The sequence below is a fragment of the Wyeomyia smithii genome, chromosome 2 (genome assembly GCF_029784165.1).
Source record: "Wyeomyia smithii strain HCP4-BCI-WySm-NY-G18 chromosome 2, ASM2978416v1, whole genome shotgun sequence".
NCBI classification, from domain to species: domain Eukaryota; kingdom Metazoa; phylum Arthropoda; class Insecta; order Diptera; family Culicidae; genus Wyeomyia; species Wyeomyia smithii.
In genome coordinates, this window is record NC_073695.1 from 133,685,436 (window position 1) to 133,709,677 (window position 24,242).

Below are 24,242 nucleotides of genomic sequence, written 5' to 3' on the forward strand. Positions count from 1 at the left end.
ACAATAGCAGGATGACCTTCACTGCGGATTATCAGATTATCTTCACACCGCACTTCGCACTCTTTGAAACGCGACCGGGTAAGCAATGCCTTTTTCGATTTTTTCTACACAATATCGGTTTTATAGCGAGACAACCACTTAATGCGTCCGTTATTGCCGAGCGTTCGGGACGGAATGATTTTATACTGTTCTCTGTACTTTTATTTTAAATATCTTTATTCGTTATGAAATATTTTATTTTTGTAATATTATTTTTGTTTGAATCGATTTGAACCCGGATTATTTGTTTTATGGTGACTCAATTTTCTTCCTTTTCTGTTACTGCTTACTATTAGTATTGCGTTTCTCGTATTCGCCAATGTTTTTTTTGCATCTTTTTAAAAATTCATTTTTTGATAATAGCTATGGTTGCTTGCATGTTTCTAAGTATTTATCCATTCACTGTTTCCACTCTTCGTATAGCCTCAGATATGATTATTGATTAACCTATTCCCTACCATTTTCAGTAGCTTCAAACTATTACTTGTATTATCGTTGCCTTTTTTTGCAGTTGCTCCTTGATGGGTAATTCGTTTCGTTCCATGTTATTTGTGTTTATTTAACAAATTTTTAACTATTTAGAGAAGTTTGATTAATGCCGAATACGCACTACTTTTCGGTTTCACAGTTAAACTTATCTCACAATGCTCAAGAGACTACTATTGAACTACAATATTATTATTATTTCTGTTTTTTATCAACACACTTGCATACGATGGATTAATAGTTTCACCTCATTACATTTAGTTACATCGTCTATCATATTGGCGTAAAAATTACAAAAATAATAAAATATTATTTAATATTGTACACTTCATTCATCAAGATTGATCAAAATACATATATATATATATATATATATATATATATATATATATATATATATATATATATATATATATATATATATATATATATATATATATATATATATATATATATATATATATATATATATATATATATATATATATATATATATATATATATATATATATATATATATATATATATATATTATTTCACAACATTAATGTCCGTTCGCCGACAAAATTTTTCTCATGCTGCATCAATTAAATCGTTTCACCATACGTTGTTTGCTAACCATTTTGGTGTATAATGTTGAGTTGCTCGTGCGCCAAAAAAAAAAGAACGATGCAGCAATATATGTGGGTAGGAATTTTCGTTCTGCACTAAGAAGCTGATAAAATCATTTCAACCACATCGATTGGAATAGGCCACTTACAGTCCCGGTTGGAATAAGCCACTTACAGGCCTCGTGGCGACATTTGGAACCACAATTCAGTTTGTGTTTAATACGCAGTTTGTGTTTAATACGCAAAGTATATAAGTACTAAGCGATTCACTTAGATTATACTATTATGAAAATGCACCGGAATAAACATGAATGATCACTTTATGTTTTGTTTTTTTTTGTCTGTAATTAACCGATAAAGCACGGCCATCACTGTTGATGACACAAAATGTTTTTCGCCATGCTTTTATTTATTGCTTCACTGAGGCTAAGCGTACAACGCAGTATTTTCATTTGCTTCACTAATTCACTGGACTGGTGTTAATCTGCATGACTGGGGAAGGCGATTGATTCTGTATTTGTATAATACCGTCGATAAGCGTAGATTTCCGTAAACAGATAATTGATATTTGGTGATCATCCACCTTTCCGGAACGGCTCCATTGGATCTTGAAATTGGCCTGTCCAAAATCACCACGAACAATGTGGTCCGCTGTGGAGGTTTCAGCAACGTTGCAGTACATCGTTATCGTTTTGCAATGCTATGCAAAATGTGTGCATATTGTTATAGGTACATGCTGGGTGTCGCTCGAGGAATTGACTGTACATCAGAAGTGTTGATCTGTTGGTGAGGGCAGCGAAGTAGGCGCGGCAGATTGGCTGGGGGGGGAGGGGGTACTGCTCGTTTTTTGGTTGCAATCACTAATGCTTCGTTTTCTTCCTGAGCTTTTTATGAAACTCCCTCACTTTAAACTTTAAAGCCGATATATCATGACGAACCGATATCAAAACGCATTCAATGAGTAGCTGTTGTAAATCAGACACACGAAGCTGGAAATTCTGCGGCTTACCGCGTCTTTATCATTTTCCAAACTCAATAGATATCCAGAAAAAACTTCTTTTTCGGACGCAATCTTTCTGCAACCGTCGCTACTGTGCCATCCGGTAGCTTTTCAATGCTTTGGCAATCGTAGCTCGGACACTGACATTTATTTTTATTTCACTTTCAAACAGTGAAGCTGCAGCCGCCAACACGACACCACACCTTAACTAATAATTACGGCAATTCAACTTTCGGGGCACATAATGTTTTTTCACGAACTTCGTTTCAAATCACTGGTCACTGGTCGCCATGTGGTAAATTCTTTCTTCAGTCCGGCTTCCAACCGGACCCGGGAATGTCATCACTTATTGACTATACACGATGAGTGTTGTTAGTCGAATGAATCGCACTGAGCGATCAGCTTATTGTACACGTCGGTAGCAATACCCTTTTCTGCTGATGCAGCGGATGATCGCACCATCGTTATATGCTGATGCGATATATGATCGCACCGCTTGTTTTATATTTACTTATATTCTAAATGGTGCTTGGAAAAAGTCCATTACACCGTTCTCACTTTCTGTATATTTCACCAGTCTATTGAGGATTACCCTCTCAAGCACCTTGCCCGCCGTGTCCAGCAGGCAGATTGGTCTGTATGCCGATGGGTCACCTGGTGGTTTCCCAACCTTCGGCAACAGCACCAGCCTCTGGCGCTTCCACACGTCCGGAAAGAGGCAGTCGTCAAGTCATTTCTGCATGACCGCCCTGAACAACCCGGGGGCTTCTTTGATGGCCGTCTTGATGGCCAAGTTCGGGATTCCGTCTGGTCCCGGAGCCTTGCCTACCTTCAGGGAGTTTGCGATCTCGATCAATTCATCTTCTGTCACCCTTACCGCATCGTCTGCCTCTGCACGGCTGCCGTCACTCACGGTTGGTGGTGACTCGTCAGCCAGAGGCCAAGGACTTGGTTCGTGGCTTGGGAAGAGGCCCTGAATGATCGTTTCTAACATCGCTGGTGATTGTTCGGCCGGGGCTAGCGCACCTCTAGTCTTGGTCATAACGATCCTATAGGCGTCACCCCACGGGTTCGAATTGGCACTGGCACAGAGTCGTTCGAAACAGGCTACTGGCTCTGATTGCGCTCTTAAGCGTTGCCTTAGCGGATCTGTATGCGGCACCGCGTTCCGCTCTTTGCTCGTCGGAGCGCGCGTTGCATCCTCCGTCTTGCACGGAGGCATGCACTGCGTAGGCCTGCTATCGTATCGCTCCACCAGTATGTCGGTGGCCTACCCTCTCTAGGCGGACGAGACCTAGGCATCGGGTCGTCGCACGCCCATGACAGCATCGAGTTTAGATGGTTCACATCCGGGAGCGGTTCACCCCCTTCGTGCTTCCATCTAATAGCGGATCGATTGGTGATCGCTGTTCGTGTAGCTGTCGTCTACCCTCCAGTTCGTGATCAGTCCCGGGCTGCAGAACGTCACATCGATAATCGATTCCGCACCATTTCTACTGTAGGTGCATTTTGTACCAACGTTAGCCAAGTCTAAGTTGAGCTTTGCCAAAGCTTCCAACAAAACCTGGCCCCTCTGGTTTGTACAGCGACTTCCTCACTCGACAGCCCAAGCGTTGAAGTCGCCCGCAACCACCAACGGCCATAGGCCCGTCAGTTCCACGGTTGCTTGATCGACCATCTGTGAGAACGTTTCGGTAGACCAACTTGGCGGAGCATAGCAACTGCAGTAGAATACTCCATCCACTTTGGCTAAAACGTACCCCTCCCTGGAGGTCGACACAATCTCCTGAACCGGGGACCTGCCTGTCGTGCAAATGGCTGTCTTTCCAGACTTGTCCGATACCCAGTTACCGTTTTCGGTTGGGATGCGGTATGGGTCCGAGACGATGGCCACGTCCGACAGCGACTCAGCAGCCGCTTGGTGTAGCAACTGCTGCGCCGCATAGCAGTGGTTCAGGTTTAACTGTATCACTCTCAGGCCTGCGGCTTAGTAGCCGGCCGAGCAGCCGAGCACTTGGGGCCTCCCATGGCGTGTTTGGCGTCCCGTTTATCAGTGCATGCCAGACACTTGGGAGGTGCACCGCAGTCCCGTGCCTTGTGGCCTGCGCCACCGCAGCGGCGGCATAAATTGGACCTGTCGGGCCCTTTGCACGACCAGGATTTATGCCCCCGCTCAGAGCACCTGAAGCAAACGTCGGGCTGTTGGAAGGTGCCCAGAGGGCATACCGACCAACCCACCTTCAACGTGGCCTTCTTCAGGGCCTTGTTACCCTCCGCTAGTGAGAGCTTTATGGTAGCAACCTGGGTGCCGGCCGGGCCCCTGCGGAGACGAACTGCCTTCGCGGTCACTACCACTCCACACTCTCGCTCGAAAGCTTGTGCTATATCACACTCTTCGGTGATCTCGTCCAGGTTTTTAAGCTGGAGAGTCACTTCAGGAGTGAGGGCTCGGATTTGAACCTCCTCGCCTAGCACTTCCTGGGCCGTCTTTTTATAGGCACAGCCCTTGCGCTTCGCCTCTTTGCGGAGATCGAGGATCATCTCGCCGGTGCGTGACCGACGAATTGACCTGACATCCGCGCCGAGGTCTTTGAGCTTGGATTCGCCTCTCATATCCTTCAAGACTTCAGCGTACTTAGACGCATCCGTCTTGAAAATGAGCGCGTCACCCTTGATCCGCCTATTCGCCCCCTGAGGCTTCGCGCGTCGTTCCCGCTTCTGCCGCTTTTTGTTCACCATGGTGGTCCAATCCGTGGCTTCGCCGTTTGCCGGTTCTTCGCTCGGCTGGACCGACGGGCAAGCTTCCTTGCTGTCACCGAACAACCGCCTTCGTTGCGTCCTGGGGGCCGATTCCCCCGGAGAGCCTCTCGCACGTTTGCCAGTCGGTTCAGTTGAACAGACTTCGGCAAACGATGCTGCAGCTGTTTGTGTGTATTTAGACACAGCTGCAACACTCCCTTTTTTAGGCTGGGTAAGCCTTGCCTCTAGCGCGAGTGCCTTGCTTTCGGCATCATTAGCCCGTTTAAGAGCTTGCGAAAGCTCGGATTTCGCGCTGCAAATGTACATACGTAGCAACATAAAACATTGCTTCAAGTCTTTCGATATGTTGCTACGTTCGTCCGTGAACTTGAGTATTTCATCAAGTTGTACGGACACCGCCTCCACGCTCGGGAACTTGTTCATGTGGCTTCCTACCGCAGAGAGTAGCATAGCCCCAGATATCTGTTCCCGCTCCTTGGAAGTTTTAGGTGTTTCCACCTTGCCGCCGGTCTTCGCCGTTCCGGTTGATGCTGGCTTAGGCGTGCCCGCCTTTGCCCCAACTCGGAACTCCCATGTCGGTGTCGCAAAAGGTGTACCAACCTGTGCGCCGCCTTTACCGGCATCCGCCAGTCTCGGTGGAGACCGGGCGATGCCCCGCCTGGCAAATGGGTTTACTAACCCGTCCGCCTCATCCATTACCTACGCCTCTTCGTCAACTTTAAAGGAAAACATTTTGGTTAAAAGGTGAAACGAGTTTGAGAGCGTTTCATGACGAACATCCGTCTAAAGTAGATAGTAGTAAAAAGTAGGTCGCCTGTGGTCAGGCAACCCACGATACAGTGCTCGAATTAGCCTACTAAAAGTATGAGTAGGGAGTTATGGGCGAAACTATTATCGATGAGGTCATATAGGGGGAGTGGGTGATTGAAGAAAATTGATGATAGGAAGATTATTATCAAGAAATCGGAACCTAGAGTAAGAAATTCTAGAACTAAGAATAACAGTAATATAAAAAAGAAGGAAAAGAAGAATTCTAGGCTTGGACAGCCTAAGAGGAGAAAGCGTTGTTCTTTCCCACTTAGACCGCCGAGTTAGAAAGATCATATTAAAAAACCGATTCGAAGTTCATTTGTAGCAAACAAACGGGAATTATCAATCGTGATAATTAAGTAAAAATTGAGTCGAAGTAGAAAATTCCGGGTTGTAATTTTAAATTTTATTTTTTCAGAGTTTGTTATTCAAATGAAAATAGTTAATTTATTAAAGCCGTGAGTCGAGTGACAAGAGTAAAATTTTAACGAGTGAGTTTGTCCGTTTTGTTGTTGAGAATTTACATTTAAATTAATTCAATTGTTGCTAGGGTATAGAAAAGGATAGGAAGTGAGTCGTGAAATAAGAACAAAGATAGCTGACAAAGCAGGTAATGCAGTTTTTTTATTTGAAATACTTGGTGTGTTAATGGGGTATTTTCGGTTCGATAGGAGCCACGTGGTGGCTTCCCGCTGTTGGGAATCCAGTTCTGGATCGCATCCATTCTTATTGCAGCCACAGACATCCCGGCATTGAAAATTGGCTCGGCCGCACCACCGCTGGCAAGCTATCGAATCGGTGGACCTCGGTGATCCCCCAAGTGTGCCTATCGCCTCGAGGTTGCGTACCTCTATAGGTGCATTTGGAGAGCGTTGGTCATCGTGCAGCATTTCGGCATCGCGAGCACCACTTGCCATCACAGTGGTTGCAACACACCGCGAGCGTGTCTATCTGGGGAAAGAATTACCAACGCCAGTGAGATCCCCCCGACTCACGCCAAACTGAAGGAAGCCTTCCGAAGGTCCCGATCCTCGAACGGACGACGCCTGTCGTCGGTCCGTCAGCAGAGTCAGCAATCGCCCTCATAGCCGCGTCGCTCGAAACGGCATCGGCGCCAACGCCGAGCAACTATTCGACAGCCAGCACTGCCAGTTTCTGCCTACCTGGCCACACCAGCATCACTCGACGGCCGTCGCAAACCACCGCTGGGGTGGTTAGAACGCCACTCTGCAGAGAGAGCCCGTGAGTACAATACCCCACCCACAAACACACACCGGAGAACCTGTAAAAACGTAGTAGGGAACGAGATTGTCAAGTAGGGGGGAAAACTGAGTAGTTAGGAAAAACGACTCACGCAGTAGATGAAACAGTGACGTCACACAAAGGGCACTAAGAAACAACCAGACCGATCGTTCCTGTTGGCTAGCGAATACGCTCCGGGAGATCAGCTGATTGTTCCTTAGAGGGACCAGGAAGATAGGAGAAAAAGGGGGTTAGGAGAGTAAAAAAACAAAAAAAAAACAAAATCACATAAATTCCCAAACTTTGGAAAAACTTACAAAAACATTTTTGTTGTTTTCAACGTTCGAACTTGGTTGCTACCGGTTAACTTCACGCATATAAAAGGGAAATAAAAGATAGAATTTGGGAAGGAATTTAATTAGGAGTGTTTATACGTTTAGGAAGTTGAAAGAAATCTGGTTTTTGGGAAGGACTTGGGAAATTGGAGTTGGAGGAACACACCTGAGGGTGGAGCCTGCGGTAAGACTGGGGAATAAAAGCTAGCCAGGGCAAACCGATCTGAAATTCCTGAGAGACGACTTGTCGTCTGGCGCATAAGTCGGGTATTTAGAGGTCTTACCAGGATCCTCCTTACATTGGCGCCCAACTTTCAAGAACTCAACCTTTTCACGGAATTGTAAATTTAAAAGTTATCGATAATAGTTTCACCCTGATTTGGTCGCGGTTTTAATTTAGGGTTATTGATTAGTGATAGTTTAGGAATATTTAGGCATAGGGGTAATTCGAGCACTTTAGGTTAGTTTTATTTCATTATTTCAAAATTTCAAGAATACGGTGATGGGTTTTTCATGAATTTAAAGAGGTTTAATGGGTATTGGTAAACATTTATTTGGAATATTTTCTTGTGGTGTTATAAATTTGCGATTCCAAAAATAACGTTGACGACCAATTATCTGAAAAGAGAAAAGAAGCGAAATAGAAAAATGGCGTACTACGGAGGCGGTACACCGCTGATAAATTCCTACGATTTGAGCGAGGATGAATTAAATTATGAACTAACGATACGAGACAAGCTATACAACGAAACAGGAAAAGAAAAGCGAGAAAGATTGAATAGAATTTTAAAAGGTGAACGAAATTTTGCACCGAGAACATTGATTACCACATACGTAAAGGAAGAGGCTCAAGAAGCACAAAGGAAATTGGAGGAAATTGAGGAGGGAATGAAACAGAACATAAACATAAAATGGATATCTAAGTTGCGTCATTGGAGTGAGAGAATCTCCAGAGCTGTTGCTCGAGACTTGGCAGAAGAGGAACAGAAAGTAGAAATTTTTAAAAAAATTAAAGAACTTACGAAATGTTACAAAGATACAGCTTCAAATTTGATTGATATGAGTGGAACAGAATCGGAAATAGAAACTACGGTATCAGATAGCAAAGCTAGGAAGAATCAAGGGACGATACCGAAGGAAAATTGAAAATGGCAAAGTAACTTTGCTAAAGACGGTGAGGAAAAGGCTAGAAAATTGTCAGAATTGCGTAACCGAGAGTCAAAGAAATCAAGTAGAAAGTTTGACAATACGCTACCGAATATTGAGAAACTACAAATAAGTAGAACACAAGAAAAAATAAATAAAAAACGAAAGCAGTTGGAAATAGAGGAAAAAAAGTTAGAAGAGTTGAAAGAGATAATGAACAGAAGCAGAGAGAAGCCAGAAAGGAATACGGTAAATAGTAAACGAACAACAGAGAAAACGAAAAGTAACAAAAAAAAAGCAAATTTTACTCACGAATTATCGTCCTCCGATAGTTCGTCAATAGACTCGTTGAGCAGTTTGATTTCGACACAATCGTCCACATCATCGAGTTCAACTGATCAGTCCGAGGTGGTGAGACATAGACACCGTCGCGAAGACCGATTTCAACATTATCGATTGGACAGGTGGGGAATACAATTTAGTGGCGATCCACATGGCATGGACGTCTCAGATTTCGTCTTCCAAGTAAATGAGCTAGTAAGAGCTGAACGCATTCCAAATGATCGTTTCATAGATCAGGCGTATATCCTTTTTACAGGAGAAGCTCGCCGATGGTATTTTACCTACAAAAAGAAATATACAACGTGGGATAAATTTTCAAAACATTTGACAATTCGCTTTGGTGATCCAAATAAGGATCAAAAGCTTCTTCAAGACATTAAAGATCGAAAACAACGCAAAGGTGAACCGTTCGTAGCCTTTTGCGCTGAAATAGAAGGGATGTTTGAACGCATGACCAAACAATATGCGGAAAAGAAAAGACTAAAAATACTGCGTAACAACATGCGCAGGTGGTATAAAACGAAATTGTCGTTTTATAAGATTAAAAACATAGCCCATCTCAACATGCTATGCCAACAATTAGACAAAGACAGCGGAAAAATTTATTCAAGTTCAAAAACTTCTCAGCCTTTGAAAAAACATATTCGTAACGTTGAAGTTACGTCGAATTCGTCTTCATCTTCCTCGGATGAGGCAGAAATATGTGCGTTTGACCGAAGAAAAAACGCACAGCCCAGAGGGAAATATCATCAATGGAACCAAAAACCACGAGAACAAGGGGATGACGTTACTTTACAAGAGCCGAACTCACTGTGCTGGAACTGCAGAAAATACGGCCATCGCTGGCGGGATTGTAAACAGCCAAAAATAATATTTTGTCGTGCATGTGGCATACAGGGGGTGACGTTTCATACATGTCCCAAAAGCCACGTTCTTCCTTCACAAGCCACAAAAAACGTGAGGTCGGAAGAGAAATAAGGGGTGCTTCTTTTCCCAAGACTAAGTTAACCCCAAGTGAGCAGCTAAGTCAAGAGGGTTTAAACTACGAGTTGTTCAAAGTGTTTGAGTTGAACATCAAACCACACAAATGTCCTCACATAAAAGTCACAATAATCGACTCAGAAATAGATGCTTTATTAGATTCGGGAGCAGAAATATCGAGCCATCGAAGAAATAGAAACGGAACATTCACTTAGCGATCTAGATCGCCAAGGGTTGCTCAAATCGATCGAGTGCTTCGGAAGAAGAAAAAATCGGTCGAACGAAAATTCTCGAACATGAAATCAAAATCACTCCGGGCGTTGAAATCAAACCGTCTCCCATGTATCGTTGTTCTCCCTACGTTCAGAAATTCGTCGATGAAGAAATCGAACGAATGAAAAGAATGGATATTATCGAGCCATGCGAATCAGAATACGCGAGCCCCTTACTTCCGGTCAAGAAGGCGAACGGAAAATTTCGAGTATGTCTTGACTCGCGTCGCGTAAACGAAGCAACGAGAAACGACGCGTATCCTATGCCACATTTACATGAAACCCTACACAGCATCGAACAGGCGAAATTTTTTAGTGTAATCGACTTAAAAGAAGCATATTGGCAAATTCCGCTAGCAGAATCCTCGCGAAACTTTACGGCATTTAGAACCAAACAGAGACTCTATAGGTTCAAAGTAATGCCATTTGGTCTCAAAGGAGCACCGTTTACGATGTCGAGACTCATGGATCTGGTTATAGGAACCGATTTACAGCCACAGGTGTGGGTGTATTTAGATGACATTATTATTGCCACTAAAACGCTCAGTCAACATTTCGATCTTATAAGAGAAGTCGCAAACCGATTGAAACGAGCAAATTTGACAATAAGCTTAAGTAAGTCGAAGTTTTGCAGAAAAAGTGTTCGTTATCTGGGTTATATCGTGTCAGAAAATGGCATATCTATCGATATGGAGAAAATTAAGCCAATTCTCGATGATCAGGTTTCAAAAACGGTAAAAGATATCAGGCGTCTCCTTGGACTGGCAAATTTTTACCAAAAATTTATCAAACATTTCAGCGATATTACTACACCTATTTCTGATTTACTCAAAAAAGACAAAACTAAATTCTCATGGACTGCGGCAGCCCAAAATAGCTTAGAGCTATTGAAGGAGGCTTTAATCAGCCCGCCGATATTAGCGAACCCAGATTTCGGAATTGAATTCAGCATAGAGTCTGATGCATCGGATCTAGCAGTGGGTGCTGTGCTCACTCAAGTGCAACAGGGTCAAAAACGAATAATCGCTTATTTCAGCAAAAAGCTGAACTCTACGCGTAGAAAATATGCGGCAGTGGAGAAGGAATGCTTGGCGGTTTTATGGGCGATCGAAGCATTCCGGAATTATATAGAAGGTACACACTTTCGGGTGATTACAGATGCAAGGAGCCTAGTATGGCTGTCAAAAGTATGCGCAGATAAGGGGTCGGCTAAACTGTGTAGGTGGGCTTTGAAACTCCAACAATTTGACTTCAGTATTGAATACAGGAAAGGACGGGATAACATAACCGCAGATTATCTTTCAAGGTCTCTCAACACGATACAAATGAAGTGGGAAGATTTGGATTACAAGGCAATGGTTGAAAAAATAAGCAAAAATCCGGAACAGTACAAAGAATTCAAAATTGTTAATGACAAAGCATATAAATTTGTAGCAAACGACTCAAAGATAACCGATTCTAGGTTTGAATGGAAACAAATTCCTACCAAAGAAGAGCGAATCAAATTGATAAAAATTACACACGATGAAGCACATCTAGGTTTCGAAAAAACACTAGCGAAAATCAAAGAAAAATTTTACTGGCCTTTGATGTACAGTGAAATTAAACAGTACTGTAAAGGCTGTGCCAAATGTAAAATGTCGAAATCTGATAATTTAAATCACACACCACCCATGGGAAAACAAAAACTGGCTAACCAACCCTGGCAAATAATTGCCATCGATTATGTGGGACCTTACCCACGGGCCAAGAAGACTGGAAACACGTGCTTGCTGGTTATTACCGATATTTTCACAAAATTTGTAATAATTCAGCCACTCAAAGAGGCTAAAGCTAAACAGTTGGCATTCTTTATGGAAAATATGGTCTTTTTATTATTTGGCGTGCCAGAAGTCGTACTTTCTGACAATGGAGCCCAATTTGTCTCAAAAGAGTTCAAATCGTTGCTAGAAAAATATGGAGTAACCCAATGGCTCACTCCGGTTTACTTTCTACAGGTGAACAATGCCGAAAGAACAAACCGCGTAATTACATCAGCGATTAGAACATTGATTAAAAAGGAGCAAGACCAATGGGATGCAAATATTTATCAAATCGCTAATGCAATTAATAACGCAACCCATGCATCTAGCGGATTTTCTCCTTACTTTATAAATTTTGCAAGAAACCAAATTAGTTCTGGAGAAGAATATCAAAATTTAAGAGAATTGCAAGAAGGAAAGAGTCAATCTGAATTAGAACATAGCGAAAAAATGAAAAAGATTTATGAAGAAGTTCGAAAAAATTTGAAATCAGCCTATGAAAAATATTCTAAGTACTACAATCTACGATCAGGAAAAATATTCGAATATACCGAAGGGGAAAAAATTTTGAGGAAAAACCATTATCTCTCAGATAAGGCAAAAGCATTCAATGCAAAACTGGCACCGAAGTTTTCGGAAGCTATAATAAGGAAAAAAGTTGGAGATCACTGTTATATCCTGAATGACTTAAATGGAAAGAATTTAGGATTATATCATTTGTCTCAACTTAAAAAACTTCAATAGAATTTTAAATACAAGAAAAACAATTGCAAAAAAGTTTATAAAGCTATGTGAACAAACAAAGTTAAATCCAAGTAAACAGAAATTTACCACAAAAATACACAAAGATGGAAGAATTGATATGAATATGAAATTAAAAAATTAAAATAACGAGAAAAATTCAAAGAATATTTTTACAGCTATGTACGAGAACAAATAAGATAAATGCCAAATCACAGTAGGCTTTATCAATTGAAAACACGGAAGTCCGGAAGAAAACACGATGATACGGCAAATGCAAGTGTCATAGATACGAAACCCTTAAAATATGCAATAGTAAGAGTAGCAGAATCTGAAAAGCCCTCGAAAAAACGAATGAAATTTTTAAAGCTCTGTAACGAAGAACGGATACGTTAGCAGTGAAGACTCTAAAAAAAATACACGAAAGTTTAGATCAAAAACAATCATAACTGTGAAAGGAAAATCAAGGCAAAAAAAAATGCATGAAGAGCAGAAATACTCACCAAAACCACGAAACCTGTAGCCTCATTCCTTGACATTTGACCAAAGTGATTCATCGGCATTTGGCAGGGTTTCTTCGTGCTAAATAGAGAGAACAAATGTAAATAATTCTGTACAGAAAAATGTAAAAAGAACGATTCAACTATATCTCAAATGAAAATAAATTATTTGAGTGGGAAATCTATGTGGGAAATCCAACGATATCTCAAATGAAAATAAATAATTGGAGTGGGAAACGTAATGCGAGAACGATGGTTATGTAAAGGAGCGGAGAATGATACGAAGCCATCATGTACATAGTGTATATAAAGAATAGAGGAAACAATAGAAGAATGGAGTGCAAGGCCAATCAACTGAGATCGGGATTTCTGTGGAAAATTAAGAATTTTAAGAAATAAGATATAAAATTATTAAAATAAGGAAGGAATAGAAAACAACATAATAATCAGGAATGGTATAATTGGTACTCACGTTTTGGCACAATAATCTGCATTTTACACTTCACTACGAGTTCTTCCATAAACCGGGATTCACATGCTTTCATCATTTAATCACCAGCACGGACCGTCTGGGGCAATAGGTCATAGCCATCTGATCACTCACACTCAGTTTAGAGATCAATAGCCGAATGTTCAAATCCATCTGTAGTAACCCGAGAGAGAGTAGCGCGCGAGAGTATGGTCGGATACACGAAGTGTGTAGAGTTTCGAATATATTCCATATAGCGATATGGAGTGATAATATATTGGGAGAGGTTCAGAATAGCATTTTTCCTATTAGAATATGCGATAGCTTAGAGAAGCAACATTTTTCAATCATTAGAATATGCTATGACGACATCATTTGGTGGTAGAGTTTTCCAACAGATATGTTGGAGGTTTCTGATTAAGGAGCACGATTTTCCAGTTTATCAACTGGAGTTTTAAGAAGAAATAAACTCGCCAGTACATGTTCTCGGGAAACTTTAAATAGTAAAATGTAGTCAAAATCAGTTTTCATAACCGTTGATCGACAATAGAGTATTTCATGAACAGTTAAATAACCATTTTAACTGCACAAGTAGATTATTAAAATACAAGGAAGAAGAGCAGTTGAGTTTGGATTTGTGTTTAAATTTGGTTCATCTAGAAAAAAAAATTATTGCATAATTTTTTTTGGGGTAGTAGGGAGTGATGAAACGAGTTTGAGAGCGTTTCATGACGAACATCCGTCTAAAGTAGATAGTAGTAAAAAGTAGGTCGCCTGTGGTCAGGCAACCCACGATACAGTGCTCGAATTAGCCTACTAAAAGTATTAGTAGGGAGTTATGGGCGAAACTATTATCGATGAGGTCATATAGGGGGAGTGGGTGATTGAAGAAAATTGATGATAGGAAGATTATTATCAAGAAATCGGAACCTAGAGTAAGAAATTTTAGAACTAAGAATAACAGTAATATAAAAAAGAAGGAAAAGAAGAATTCTAGGCTTGGACAGCCTAAGTGGAGAAAGCGTTGTTCTTTCCCACTTAGACCGCCGAGTTAGAAAGATCATATTAAAAAACCGAATCGAAGTTCATTTGTAGCAAACAAACGGGAATTATCAATCGTGATAATTAAGTAAAAATTGAGTCGAAGTAGAAAATTCCGGGTTGTAATTTTAAATTTTATTTTTCCAGAGTTTGTTATTCAAATGAAAATAGTTAATTTATTAAAGCCGTGAGTCGAGTGACAAGAGTAAAATTTTAACGAGTGAGTTTGTCCGTTTTGTTGTTGAGAATTTACATTTAAATTAATTCAATTGTAGCTAGGGTATAGAAAAGGATAGGAAGTGAGTCGTGAAATAAGAACAAAGATAGCTGACAAAGCAGGTAATGCAGTTTTTTTATTTGAAATACTTGGTGTGTTAATGGGGTATTTTCGGTTCGATAGGAGCCACGTGGTGGCTTCCCGCTGTTGGGAATCCAGTTCTGGATCGCATCCATTCTTATTGCAGCCACAGACATCCCGGCATTGAAAATTGGCTCGGCCGCACCACCGCTGGCAAGCTATCGAATCGGTGGACCTGGGTGATCCCCCAAGTGTGCCTATCGCCTCGAGGTTGCGTACCTCTATAGGTGCATTTGGAGAGCGTTGGTCATCGTGTAGCATTTCGGCATCGCGAACACCACTTGCCATCACAGTGGTTGCAACACACCGCGAGCGTGTCTATCTGGGGAAAGAATTACCAACGCCAGTGAGATCCCCCCGACTCACGCCAAACTGAAGGAAGCCTTCCGAAGGTCCCGATCCTCGAACGGACGACGCCGTTTGTCTTCGCCTGTCGTCGGTCCGTCAGCAGAGTCAGCCATCGCATCACACGCATCACCAGCATCACCCGACGGCCGTCGCAAACCACCGCTGGGGTGGTTAGAACGCCACTTTGCAGAGAGAACCCGTGAGTACAATACCCCACCCACAAACACACACCGGAGAACCTGTAAAAACGTAGTAGGGAACGAGATTGTCAAGTAGGGGGGAAAACTGAGTAGTTAGGAAAAACAACTCACGCAGTAGATGAAACAGTGACGTCACACAAAGGGCACTAAGAAACAACTCCCGTCCGGCGTAAGTCAGGAAAGGGCACACATCCATCGGTGGTCACACAACGCGTGCATGGCCTCAACGGTCGCCATGCGTCGACGCGTGGTGGCCTGCAGCTTGACAAGCCCTAACCTCGCAGCTTCCCTCCTGAGAGGTCCGAAGACCTCTTCCACAGCTCTACGGTTGATACGGTTGATGTCGATATCGTCCGCAAAAACGAGAAGCATATGCGACTTCATAATGATGGTGCCGCTTCTCTGCACATCAGCCCTCCGTATAGCACCTTCAAATGCGATGTTGAACAATAATTTCGACAGCCCGTCACCCTGCTTCAAACCATCTAAGGTCACGAAAGAGTCCGATATCTCACCGGCTATTCTGACGCTTGATGTAGAACCTTCAAGGGTGTCACGTATTACTACACTTTTCACTTTTTATTCACTTTCACTATTTAACTCTATCACTTTTCACTTTTCACTTGCAAATACGTATTTCGGCACTGACATAGTGCCTTCGTCAGTGCTTATTTGGACTGTGGAGAAAATAGCGAAACCCCAAGAATTTTATTCCTAATTAGGTAAACGACTGGGGCAAATTTTAACTCAGAAAACGTAAACAACTTGAGTTAGGTAGAGAAATGTGCGGCCTGGTGATCCGTGCCTTGTCGGGGAGTTTTCGGTAGAAATTTAAAAAGCCAAGAGAAATGGTAGCTGGGTTTTGTTTGAAAATTTCTAAACTTTCTGCGACATCTAATTTCCAAGGGGATGTTACTGATCGAACTAGACTAATGTTGTCGGTAGTCATAGCGTGATCTTCATGAAATATATGTTCGGCTATTTTGGATCTGAAATGGTGAGTTATTCCTTTTTCTGAGTCTTTCTTAGCCTTTACAAGTTCTGAAGTATGTTCCTTAAACCGGATGTCTAAATTTCTTTTTGTTTGGCCAATGTAAACTTTATCACAATGTGGACATGCAACTTTATAAACACCCGCCCTATGTAATTTGTCAATAGTGTCTTTAGTAGACCCCAACTTTGTTTTCATTTGATTATTTCTGCTACTGTAGATAATATCGATACCAAATTTTCTAAATTTTTTACGAAGTTGACGAGTGAAACTGACGTCATATTCAACAACTACTCTTTTCCTATCTTCTTTTAGCGGAGTGAGTGTTGTGTGAGATTTCCTATGTTGGGTTCGTTTCTTTTTGTCATAAATGGCTTGTATGGTTCTTCTGTTATATCCATTCTGCTCACCAATATCAAAAATATATTCCATTTCGTTTTTCTTACCTTCATTACTGAGAGGCAAAGATTCCATACGGTGGATCATATGGTGGAAAGAAGCCATTTTATGCTGGGAGGAGTGGTTAGAAGTGTTAGGTATTACCCGCTTAGTATATGTGGGTTTCCTAAAGATTTCGAATTCAAAGTGGTTGGAGTTATTAACAACGACTACATCTAAAAATGGAAGCCTGTTGTTTTGTTCAATTTCCAAAGTGAACTGGATATTTTTATGAAGACCATTCAAAATTCCCAAAAAACTTTCCAAGTCCCCCTGTTGTAAAATACAAAAAAATTCATCAACATACCTCCACCAACGATCTGGTAAGCAGTCTTTTTCATTTAGTTTATTTTCCAAATGTGCCATAAAAAGCTCACATAAGAAAGGTGAAAGAGGATTCCCCATCGGTGCTCCTTTTGTTTGTTTGTAAAATTTCCCACGAAATGAAAAATAATTGTCTTCCATGCAAAGTCGAGTTAACTTCAAGTAACTGCGTACTTTAGTTTTCCAAGGGTTGTCACATTGTTGGGAAAGAAGCCAATCTTCCAAAAGATTTATAGCTTCTTTCACTGGAACACTCGGAAAAAGTGCTGTGACATCAAAAGAAACCATTATCTCGCCAGTGTTGATGCCCCCCGATGATTTTAAATTCCTATTAGCCTAATCAGCTTTGTTCGAGCATAATCTGCCATAACTCATTTCTCTTAACTGAATCGTGCGCTGTCCTGAAGTCTATGAACAGATGGTGCGTCTGCAAGTTGAATTCTCGAAATTTATCGAGGATTTGTCACAAGGTAAACATTTGGTCCGTCGTGGAGCGTCCCCCTCGAAAACCGCATTGGTACTCGCCAACAAAGGTCTCCTGCAACGGCCTCAGTCTGAGGAACAGGATGCGGGAGAGAGTTTTGTACACGGTATTGAGAAGAGTTATGCCCCGATAATTGCTACAGTTCAGGCGATGACCATTTTTGTAGATCGGGCATATAAGACCCTCCAACCAGTCCGAGGGAAATTCTTCATCAGACCACACTCTCAACATGATCCGATGGATGGCACGATACAGCTGTTCGCTCCCGACTTTGAAGAGTTCGGCGGGAATGCCATCCTTTCCGGCTGCCTCGCAGTTTCTCAGCTCTTTCACTGCTTTCTTTACCTCGTCCATGGATGGTGGACCCACAGCTTGACCATCATTCTCAATAGTCATTCTGCTCCTTTCGACGCCACTGTTTCCCTCACCGTTCAACAGCACACTGAGGTGTTCCTTCCAACGCCTGGCCACCTCTGTTTTATCGGTTATCAGGTTCCCCTCCCTACATTTGCACATAACAGGGGCTGACACGTTTCGATTCCTGATTCCGTTGACCTTCTTGTAGAAGCTCCTTGCACCGTGCCTGGAGAAGCAACCTTCCGCCTCGCAAGAATACGCTCCCAATGCTGTCGTTTCTTCCGGCGATGGAGTCTCTTTTCAGCGGCTCTAGCATCTCGATATCTACCTACGCTCTGACGAGTCACAGCCGTGGCCAACATGTGTCCCCTGGCGCGGTTCTTCTCCTCCGTTACTCGCTGGCACTCAGCGTCAAACCACTCATTGGACGCAGCTGCCGCAGTTGTACCCAACACTTCTCGCGCTGTAGTGCTGATCGAACTGTAGATGTGCCCCCACTGTTCATTCAGGTTCCTTTCAATTCTTTCCTCATTCCGTTCATCAACCTTCTGTGAGTACTCTGCAGATACTCCTTCAGTTGATAGCCGCTGGGTGTTCAACTGCATCCTCCTCGTTGCCTTGGATTTCAACACGTTGGACAGCCGGGCGCGGATTTTGGCTACTACGAGATAGTGATCCGAGTCAACGTTCGGTCCTCTGAACGACCTCACGTCTGTAACGTCTGAAAAGTACCGTCGATCAATCAGAATGTGGTCAATTTGAGAGCAAAGCTTCCATTCGGGTGCACCCAGGTGTGCTTACGTATGTTCCGGCGGGCAAAATAAATGCTACAGATAGCCATTCCCCTAGCTGCAGCAAAATTAACAAGCCTCAGGCAATTATCGTTCGTAGTAGAGTGGAAGCCTTCACTACCATTTACGGGGCGGAAGAAGTCTTCCTGCCCAACCTGTGCATTTGCATCTCCGATGACAATCTTTATATCGTGTCCTGGGCACTCATTGTATGTCTTTTCCAGGAGCTCATAGAACTCCTCCTTTTCGTCTTTGGGTTTCACGTTGGTCGGTACGTACACATTTATTAGGATGTAGTTGAAGAATTTGCCCTTAATGCTCAACACACATATACGGTCACTGAACGGCCTCCATCTAATGACACGCTTCATCTGTTTTCCAATTAGCACGAAACCGACTCCTCTTTCTGCTTTCACGCCGCCGCTATAGTAGATGTGGTACCTACTTAAATGAAGTGTCCGCAATAGGATCTACTGCCCGGAATTCGCGTTCTCCCGATTTCGGCCACCGTTGCGTACTTTGCCAAAGCCGTGTACGTTCCCCCTTCCCAGTCAGCATAGGACCAAAGCCTCCGGGGGTTGGTTAGCCGATCTCCGCTAAGGCTACTCGTATCTCGGTCGGCACCGCGTGGAGGTTGGGATGGGAGTTGCTGGACAGAGGTGAATGACCACAATAGGATCTCATGTGACACGTGTCCAACCATTCGCCTATCAGTTAAAGCACTTAAAAACCACCGTATTTTCCCCAGGAAATAAGGTTTAGGCTTTACCGACCTCATCGATCGCAGAGCCTCAATGGCACCGAGACTGCCTGTGGTCAGTGGGTAGGGTTTCGATGATCCCAAGAGAGTACTGAATAGCAGCAAGTTCTGCGACGTACACGGAAGCAGGAGCATCGAGTTTGTAGGAGGCGGTAAAATTTTCGTGGAAAACACCGAAGCCAGTGGACTCATCTAGATTAGATCCGTCAGTGTAAAACCTTTTATCATAACTAACATGTTTAAACTTATTGGAAAAAATCTTAGGGATCTCTTGGGGTCGCAATTGATCCGGGATACCAGAAATGTCTTGTTTCATGGTGGTGTCGAAGAATATAGCATTATAAGAAGTATCTAAAAATACGACATTGGAGAGAAAGTATGAAGAAGTGTTAATATCTTGAGCCATATAGTCAAAATATAATGTCATAAATCTAGATTGAGATTGAAGGTCGACCAACCTCTCGAAATTTTCAATCACTAATGAGTTCACAACTGTGCACCTAATTAGCAACCGGTAAACGATATTCCAAAAACGATGTTTCAACGGAAGAATACCCGCTAGCACTTCAAGACTCATCGTATGGGTCGACTGCATGCAGCCCAGGACAATACGCAAACAACGATATTGTATTCTTTCTAATTTTCTAATGTACGTGTTCGCGGCGGAGAGAAAGCAGAAACAATCGTATTCAAAAACTGACAATATCGTTGTTTGGTACAACCTTAGAAGGTCTCCTGGGAGAGAACTCCACCAAGTTCCGGTGATCGTACGAAGAAAATTAATCCTCTGTTGGCATTTTTGAGTCAGATACCTAATATGGCAAGCCCAGGTGCATTTAGAGTCGTACCAGAGCCCGAGATATTTAGCGACCAAAAGCTGAGTGATCGTTTTACCCGTTAATAGAAGCTGCAGCTGACCTGAGTTATGCTTCCTAGAAAAAACGACCAGCTCAGTTTTCTTCGGAGAGAATTCGATACCCAGCTTAAGAGCCCGTTCAGACAAATTGTCTAAGCTATCTTGCAATGGATCTTGCAGATCGTTAGCTTCGCTTTCAGTAATGGAAACAACGCTATCGTCTGCAAGTTGCCTTAGCGTGCATGAATTTGCAAGACATTCATCGATGTCATTAACGTAAAAATTATATAAGAGAGGGCTTAAACATGAGGTTTTCCGGGTTTGCGAATGGCAATGACTTTTACCTCCATCCACTCGTGCGAAACAATGTTTAGCTCAAGAACTTGTTGAACAAGTACAAAAAGCGTCTTTTTGCAGAGTCGGGTAGATTCTTCAACAGGTTGGATTTGATTCTATCCAACCCTGGAGCTTTATTGTTGCACGAAAGGAGGGCCATTGGAAATTCCAACATCGAGAATGGAGGCTCTCCCGTGGGTACTAAAAACGCGTCGCGAAAGGTTTTCTGTTCCGGTACAGAGTCCGGACAGACTTTTTTGGCAAAGTCGAATATCCAGCGGCCTGAATACTCCTTGCTTTCATTAAAAACTTTAAGATACCGCATGCGTCTGGCCGTGTCCCAAAGAGTGCTCATCGCTGTTTCCCTCGACAACGCGTTTACAAACCGACGCCAGTATCCGCGTTTTTTCGCTTTAATTAAAATCGTCATCTGTCTATCCAGTACATCGTACTTTGGAAACAAATCAAGAGTAACGTGTTCCCGGAAGGCCAAATACACCGACGACCTTTGCGCGTACAGCTCAGAGCACTCTTTGTCGTACCACTTGTTGGGAGAACGCTGTCTAATCGTTACCCCGGGTATCGGTTTCGTCTGAGCTTGAGTCACGGCGTCGATGATCAAGCCAGAAAGGAACGCGTATTCTGCCTCCGGAGAAAGTTCCTCGTGAGACTCGATGGTATCCGCTATGATGGTCTTATAACGCTTCTAATCAATATTACGTGTGAGGTCGTATGAAATATTGATCAGATCTGAGGTGGTAGAACCATTAGCAATTGAGATAACGATTCGTAAATGATCACTACCGTGGGGATCATTGATTATTTTCCATCGGCAATCTACCGCTAGTGAGGTCGAGCAGAGGGATAGGTCAAGCACGCTTTCACGTGCTGGACACGTGTCCCTTCCCCAGTATTTAAAAGCGTCATGTTGAAGTCGTCGATCAAATTACAAATCACAAAAGATCGGTTGTCGTCGTATAGCGACCCCCATTGCGAACAGTGAGAATTAAAATCTCCCAAAATCAAAAAAGGTGCGGGAAGCAATTCTGCTATGTCAGGCAACTTTTCCTCTGTTCAATCCGCACAGATGGAGGAATATATATCGAAGCAAGGCAAATGTCTTTTCCATTCATATTCGTTTGAATGGCAACGACTTCAATATTCGAGAGCGAGAGGAGGTCGATTCTGAAAAAGGAATAGTACTTGATCCCTAAAAGTACCCCTCCACCGTGTGAGTTTCGGTCTCGACGAATTATGTTAAAATCGTGAAAATTGGGTTGGTCATTTGAATTGAGAAAAGTCTCACAGAGCGCAAACGCATCATGTGCTTATCAAATGTAAAAATAGATCGAATTTGTGGATGATACCTCTGCAATTCCACTGTAATACAGTGATAAAATTCCTAACCTCTTTCGATGTATTAGTCATCGAAAGATATGATAGCTGAAATGAGGGGCCAAGTTGCTGCTAGTTGCTGTAAAAAGGTTTTCACTGTAGGGAGAAGGGTAAGAAGAATGTTCATAAGGGAATCTGTTATGTTGAATGTTTTGAATATCCAGTCCACAATACCAGAGAAATTTATGAACCCTGTTTCTTTTTTATCCTTTGATCGAAAAATGGGTGCACGAGGGGTTTTTGATGCGCCAGGAAGCGGTGGATACTCCTGGTTTGGTTTGAAATTAAAACCGGGAGGTACTTGCTTCGGCTTTTCTTCACCGCTTCCTTTGTATGTTGATTTATTGGTCATTCCGCTAGGGGTTATCTTGCGACCTTTGCGTGAAAGATTAGGAGAGTTGAGCATTCTCCTTTTCCTAGATCCTTCTGGCAAGGCATAAGAACACCCTTCGACGGGATCGTCGGATGTCCCCTCATCGGTTGGCAGAAAGGAAAATATGTTTCCTGATGAGGGTGGCTCAGACCTCTTAAGCATCTCTGCAAAAGAGCGCTTTATCGTTCCTTAAGGGAACGCCTGATTTTCTCCTCGCGCTGTTTATACGCGGGACATGCCGAAAGTTCATGCCGGGGGCCACCGCATTAAAGGCACTTTTCAGTGTCCTCATGCAAGCGGTCTCGGCGTGATTCCCGCGACACAAACAGGCGTACAGGTAGACGAACCCTGTCCAAACGGATGTAGTTCGGCAGTGCAGATCCGGCAAATGTCACTCGAAAGGACTCCGATGGTAAGAATTTCTTCTTTCCTTCTTCGATGGATACTGAATGCAATTGCTTGCAATCCAGGACCTTTACACTTTACATCAGGGGGTTCTTGAAACAGCCAACCCCGTAACGCAAAATGTCTTCGACAGTAAGGTTCCCTTCGGTAACCACACCGTCGATTTCTACATTCTTGGCAGGGATGTTTCGAATAAGGACGAAGATTTTTCAGGATGTTTCTTCTGAGAGGTACGTCTGTTTGTCTGTGGTCATAACTTTATTCTTTCAATATTAAACATCAACATATTTATACAAAATGTAAATACATTAGCATGGTTTGTAAAATTTACATCACGGACTCGAAATGTCCACCCTTGGCTTCAACGCACGCCTTCAATCGTTTAGGAAAATTATCAACGATGGGCGATAGTTCTTCCACATATATGACATTCCAGGCTTTGGTTAGACTTAGTACAGGCTCTGGATTCAAGAATAGATCAAACGGAATAGTCCATTGGATTAAAATCAAGAGAGTTTGAAGGCCATTCATCTTTAGTTAAATATCTCGGAAAAAGTCTGCTACAGAGTTCCAGTGTTTTTTACGCTCCATTCGATGAAGCCCAATCTTGTTGTAATGTTCATTTAGTTTTACCGAAATGTACACGTGCTAAAGGTGCCACTGTGTCGGTTAAAAGATTTTGGTAAACAAATTGATTGATTATTAAACCCTTTTCAAAGAATATTAAGGGGATTTTACCGGTAGCCGTGATTTCCGCCCAAACCATCACCGAAACTGGATGATGTGATCGAGCTACGCTCATACGCTTAGAAGAGCCTTTAGGCAAAAGCTGACGGTCATTTTGGTAGATATGAAATTGCTCCACAGTGAAAATTTTCTCTTCGGTGAATAAAATTGTGCGAAGGCGCCCATCGATAAATTCTTTCCACAGAATCTTCGGTTTTCGGTACCGATTTTCTTTCATCCTGTCATTCAGGTAATTAATTTTTGAAAATTTGTAACAACGTAATCCTAAATCCTTGAAAAGGATAGTTCGTACAGATTTCAGGTCAATTTTTAACGATTTTGCCATTTTTCAAATTGACCTTCTAGAATACAGTTAATTCGGTGACGAATAATTATCCGGTTCCCAGGGGTCCTAGCGGTTCCTTTTCTGCCTATTCCTAAGTGGTCCTCTAAATTTCCCAGCTCATTATATCGTTTTATAGCGTCTCTAATGGTTTGTATAGACGTTTTTAACATACTAGCG

The 24,242-nt window shown here is 42.5% G+C and overlaps 2 protein-coding genes across 12 annotated transcripts in view; both read right to left on the reverse strand.

Annotated features, from left to right (window-relative positions):
- LOC129724161 (protein vav) overlaps window positions 1-24,242 on the reverse strand; it is an 874,164-nt gene that overhangs the window by 354,919 nt on the left and 495,003 nt on the right. The gene's annotated exons all lie outside the window — the stretch shown is intronic.
- On the reverse strand, window positions 7,816-23,957 carry LOC129724165 (uncharacterized). Its single transcript, XM_055678844.1, has 3 exons — window positions 13,071-23,957; window positions 8,742-9,052; window positions 7,816-7,901 (listed from the first exon to the last, which is right to left on the reverse strand). The coding sequence occupies exon 1, from the start codon at window positions 17,522-17,524 to the stop codon at window positions 16,226-16,228; it is 1,299 nt and encodes a 432-aa protein (XP_055534819.1). The 5' UTR covers window positions 17,525-23,957; the 3' UTR covers window positions 7,816-7,901; window positions 8,742-9,052; window positions 13,071-16,225.

Coding starts and splice junctions, on each gene's coding strand:
- LOC129724165 (XM_055678844.1), bottom strand. CDS start 17,524: ATGGTTTCTTTTGATGTCACAGCACTTTTTCCGAGTGTTCCAGTGAAA.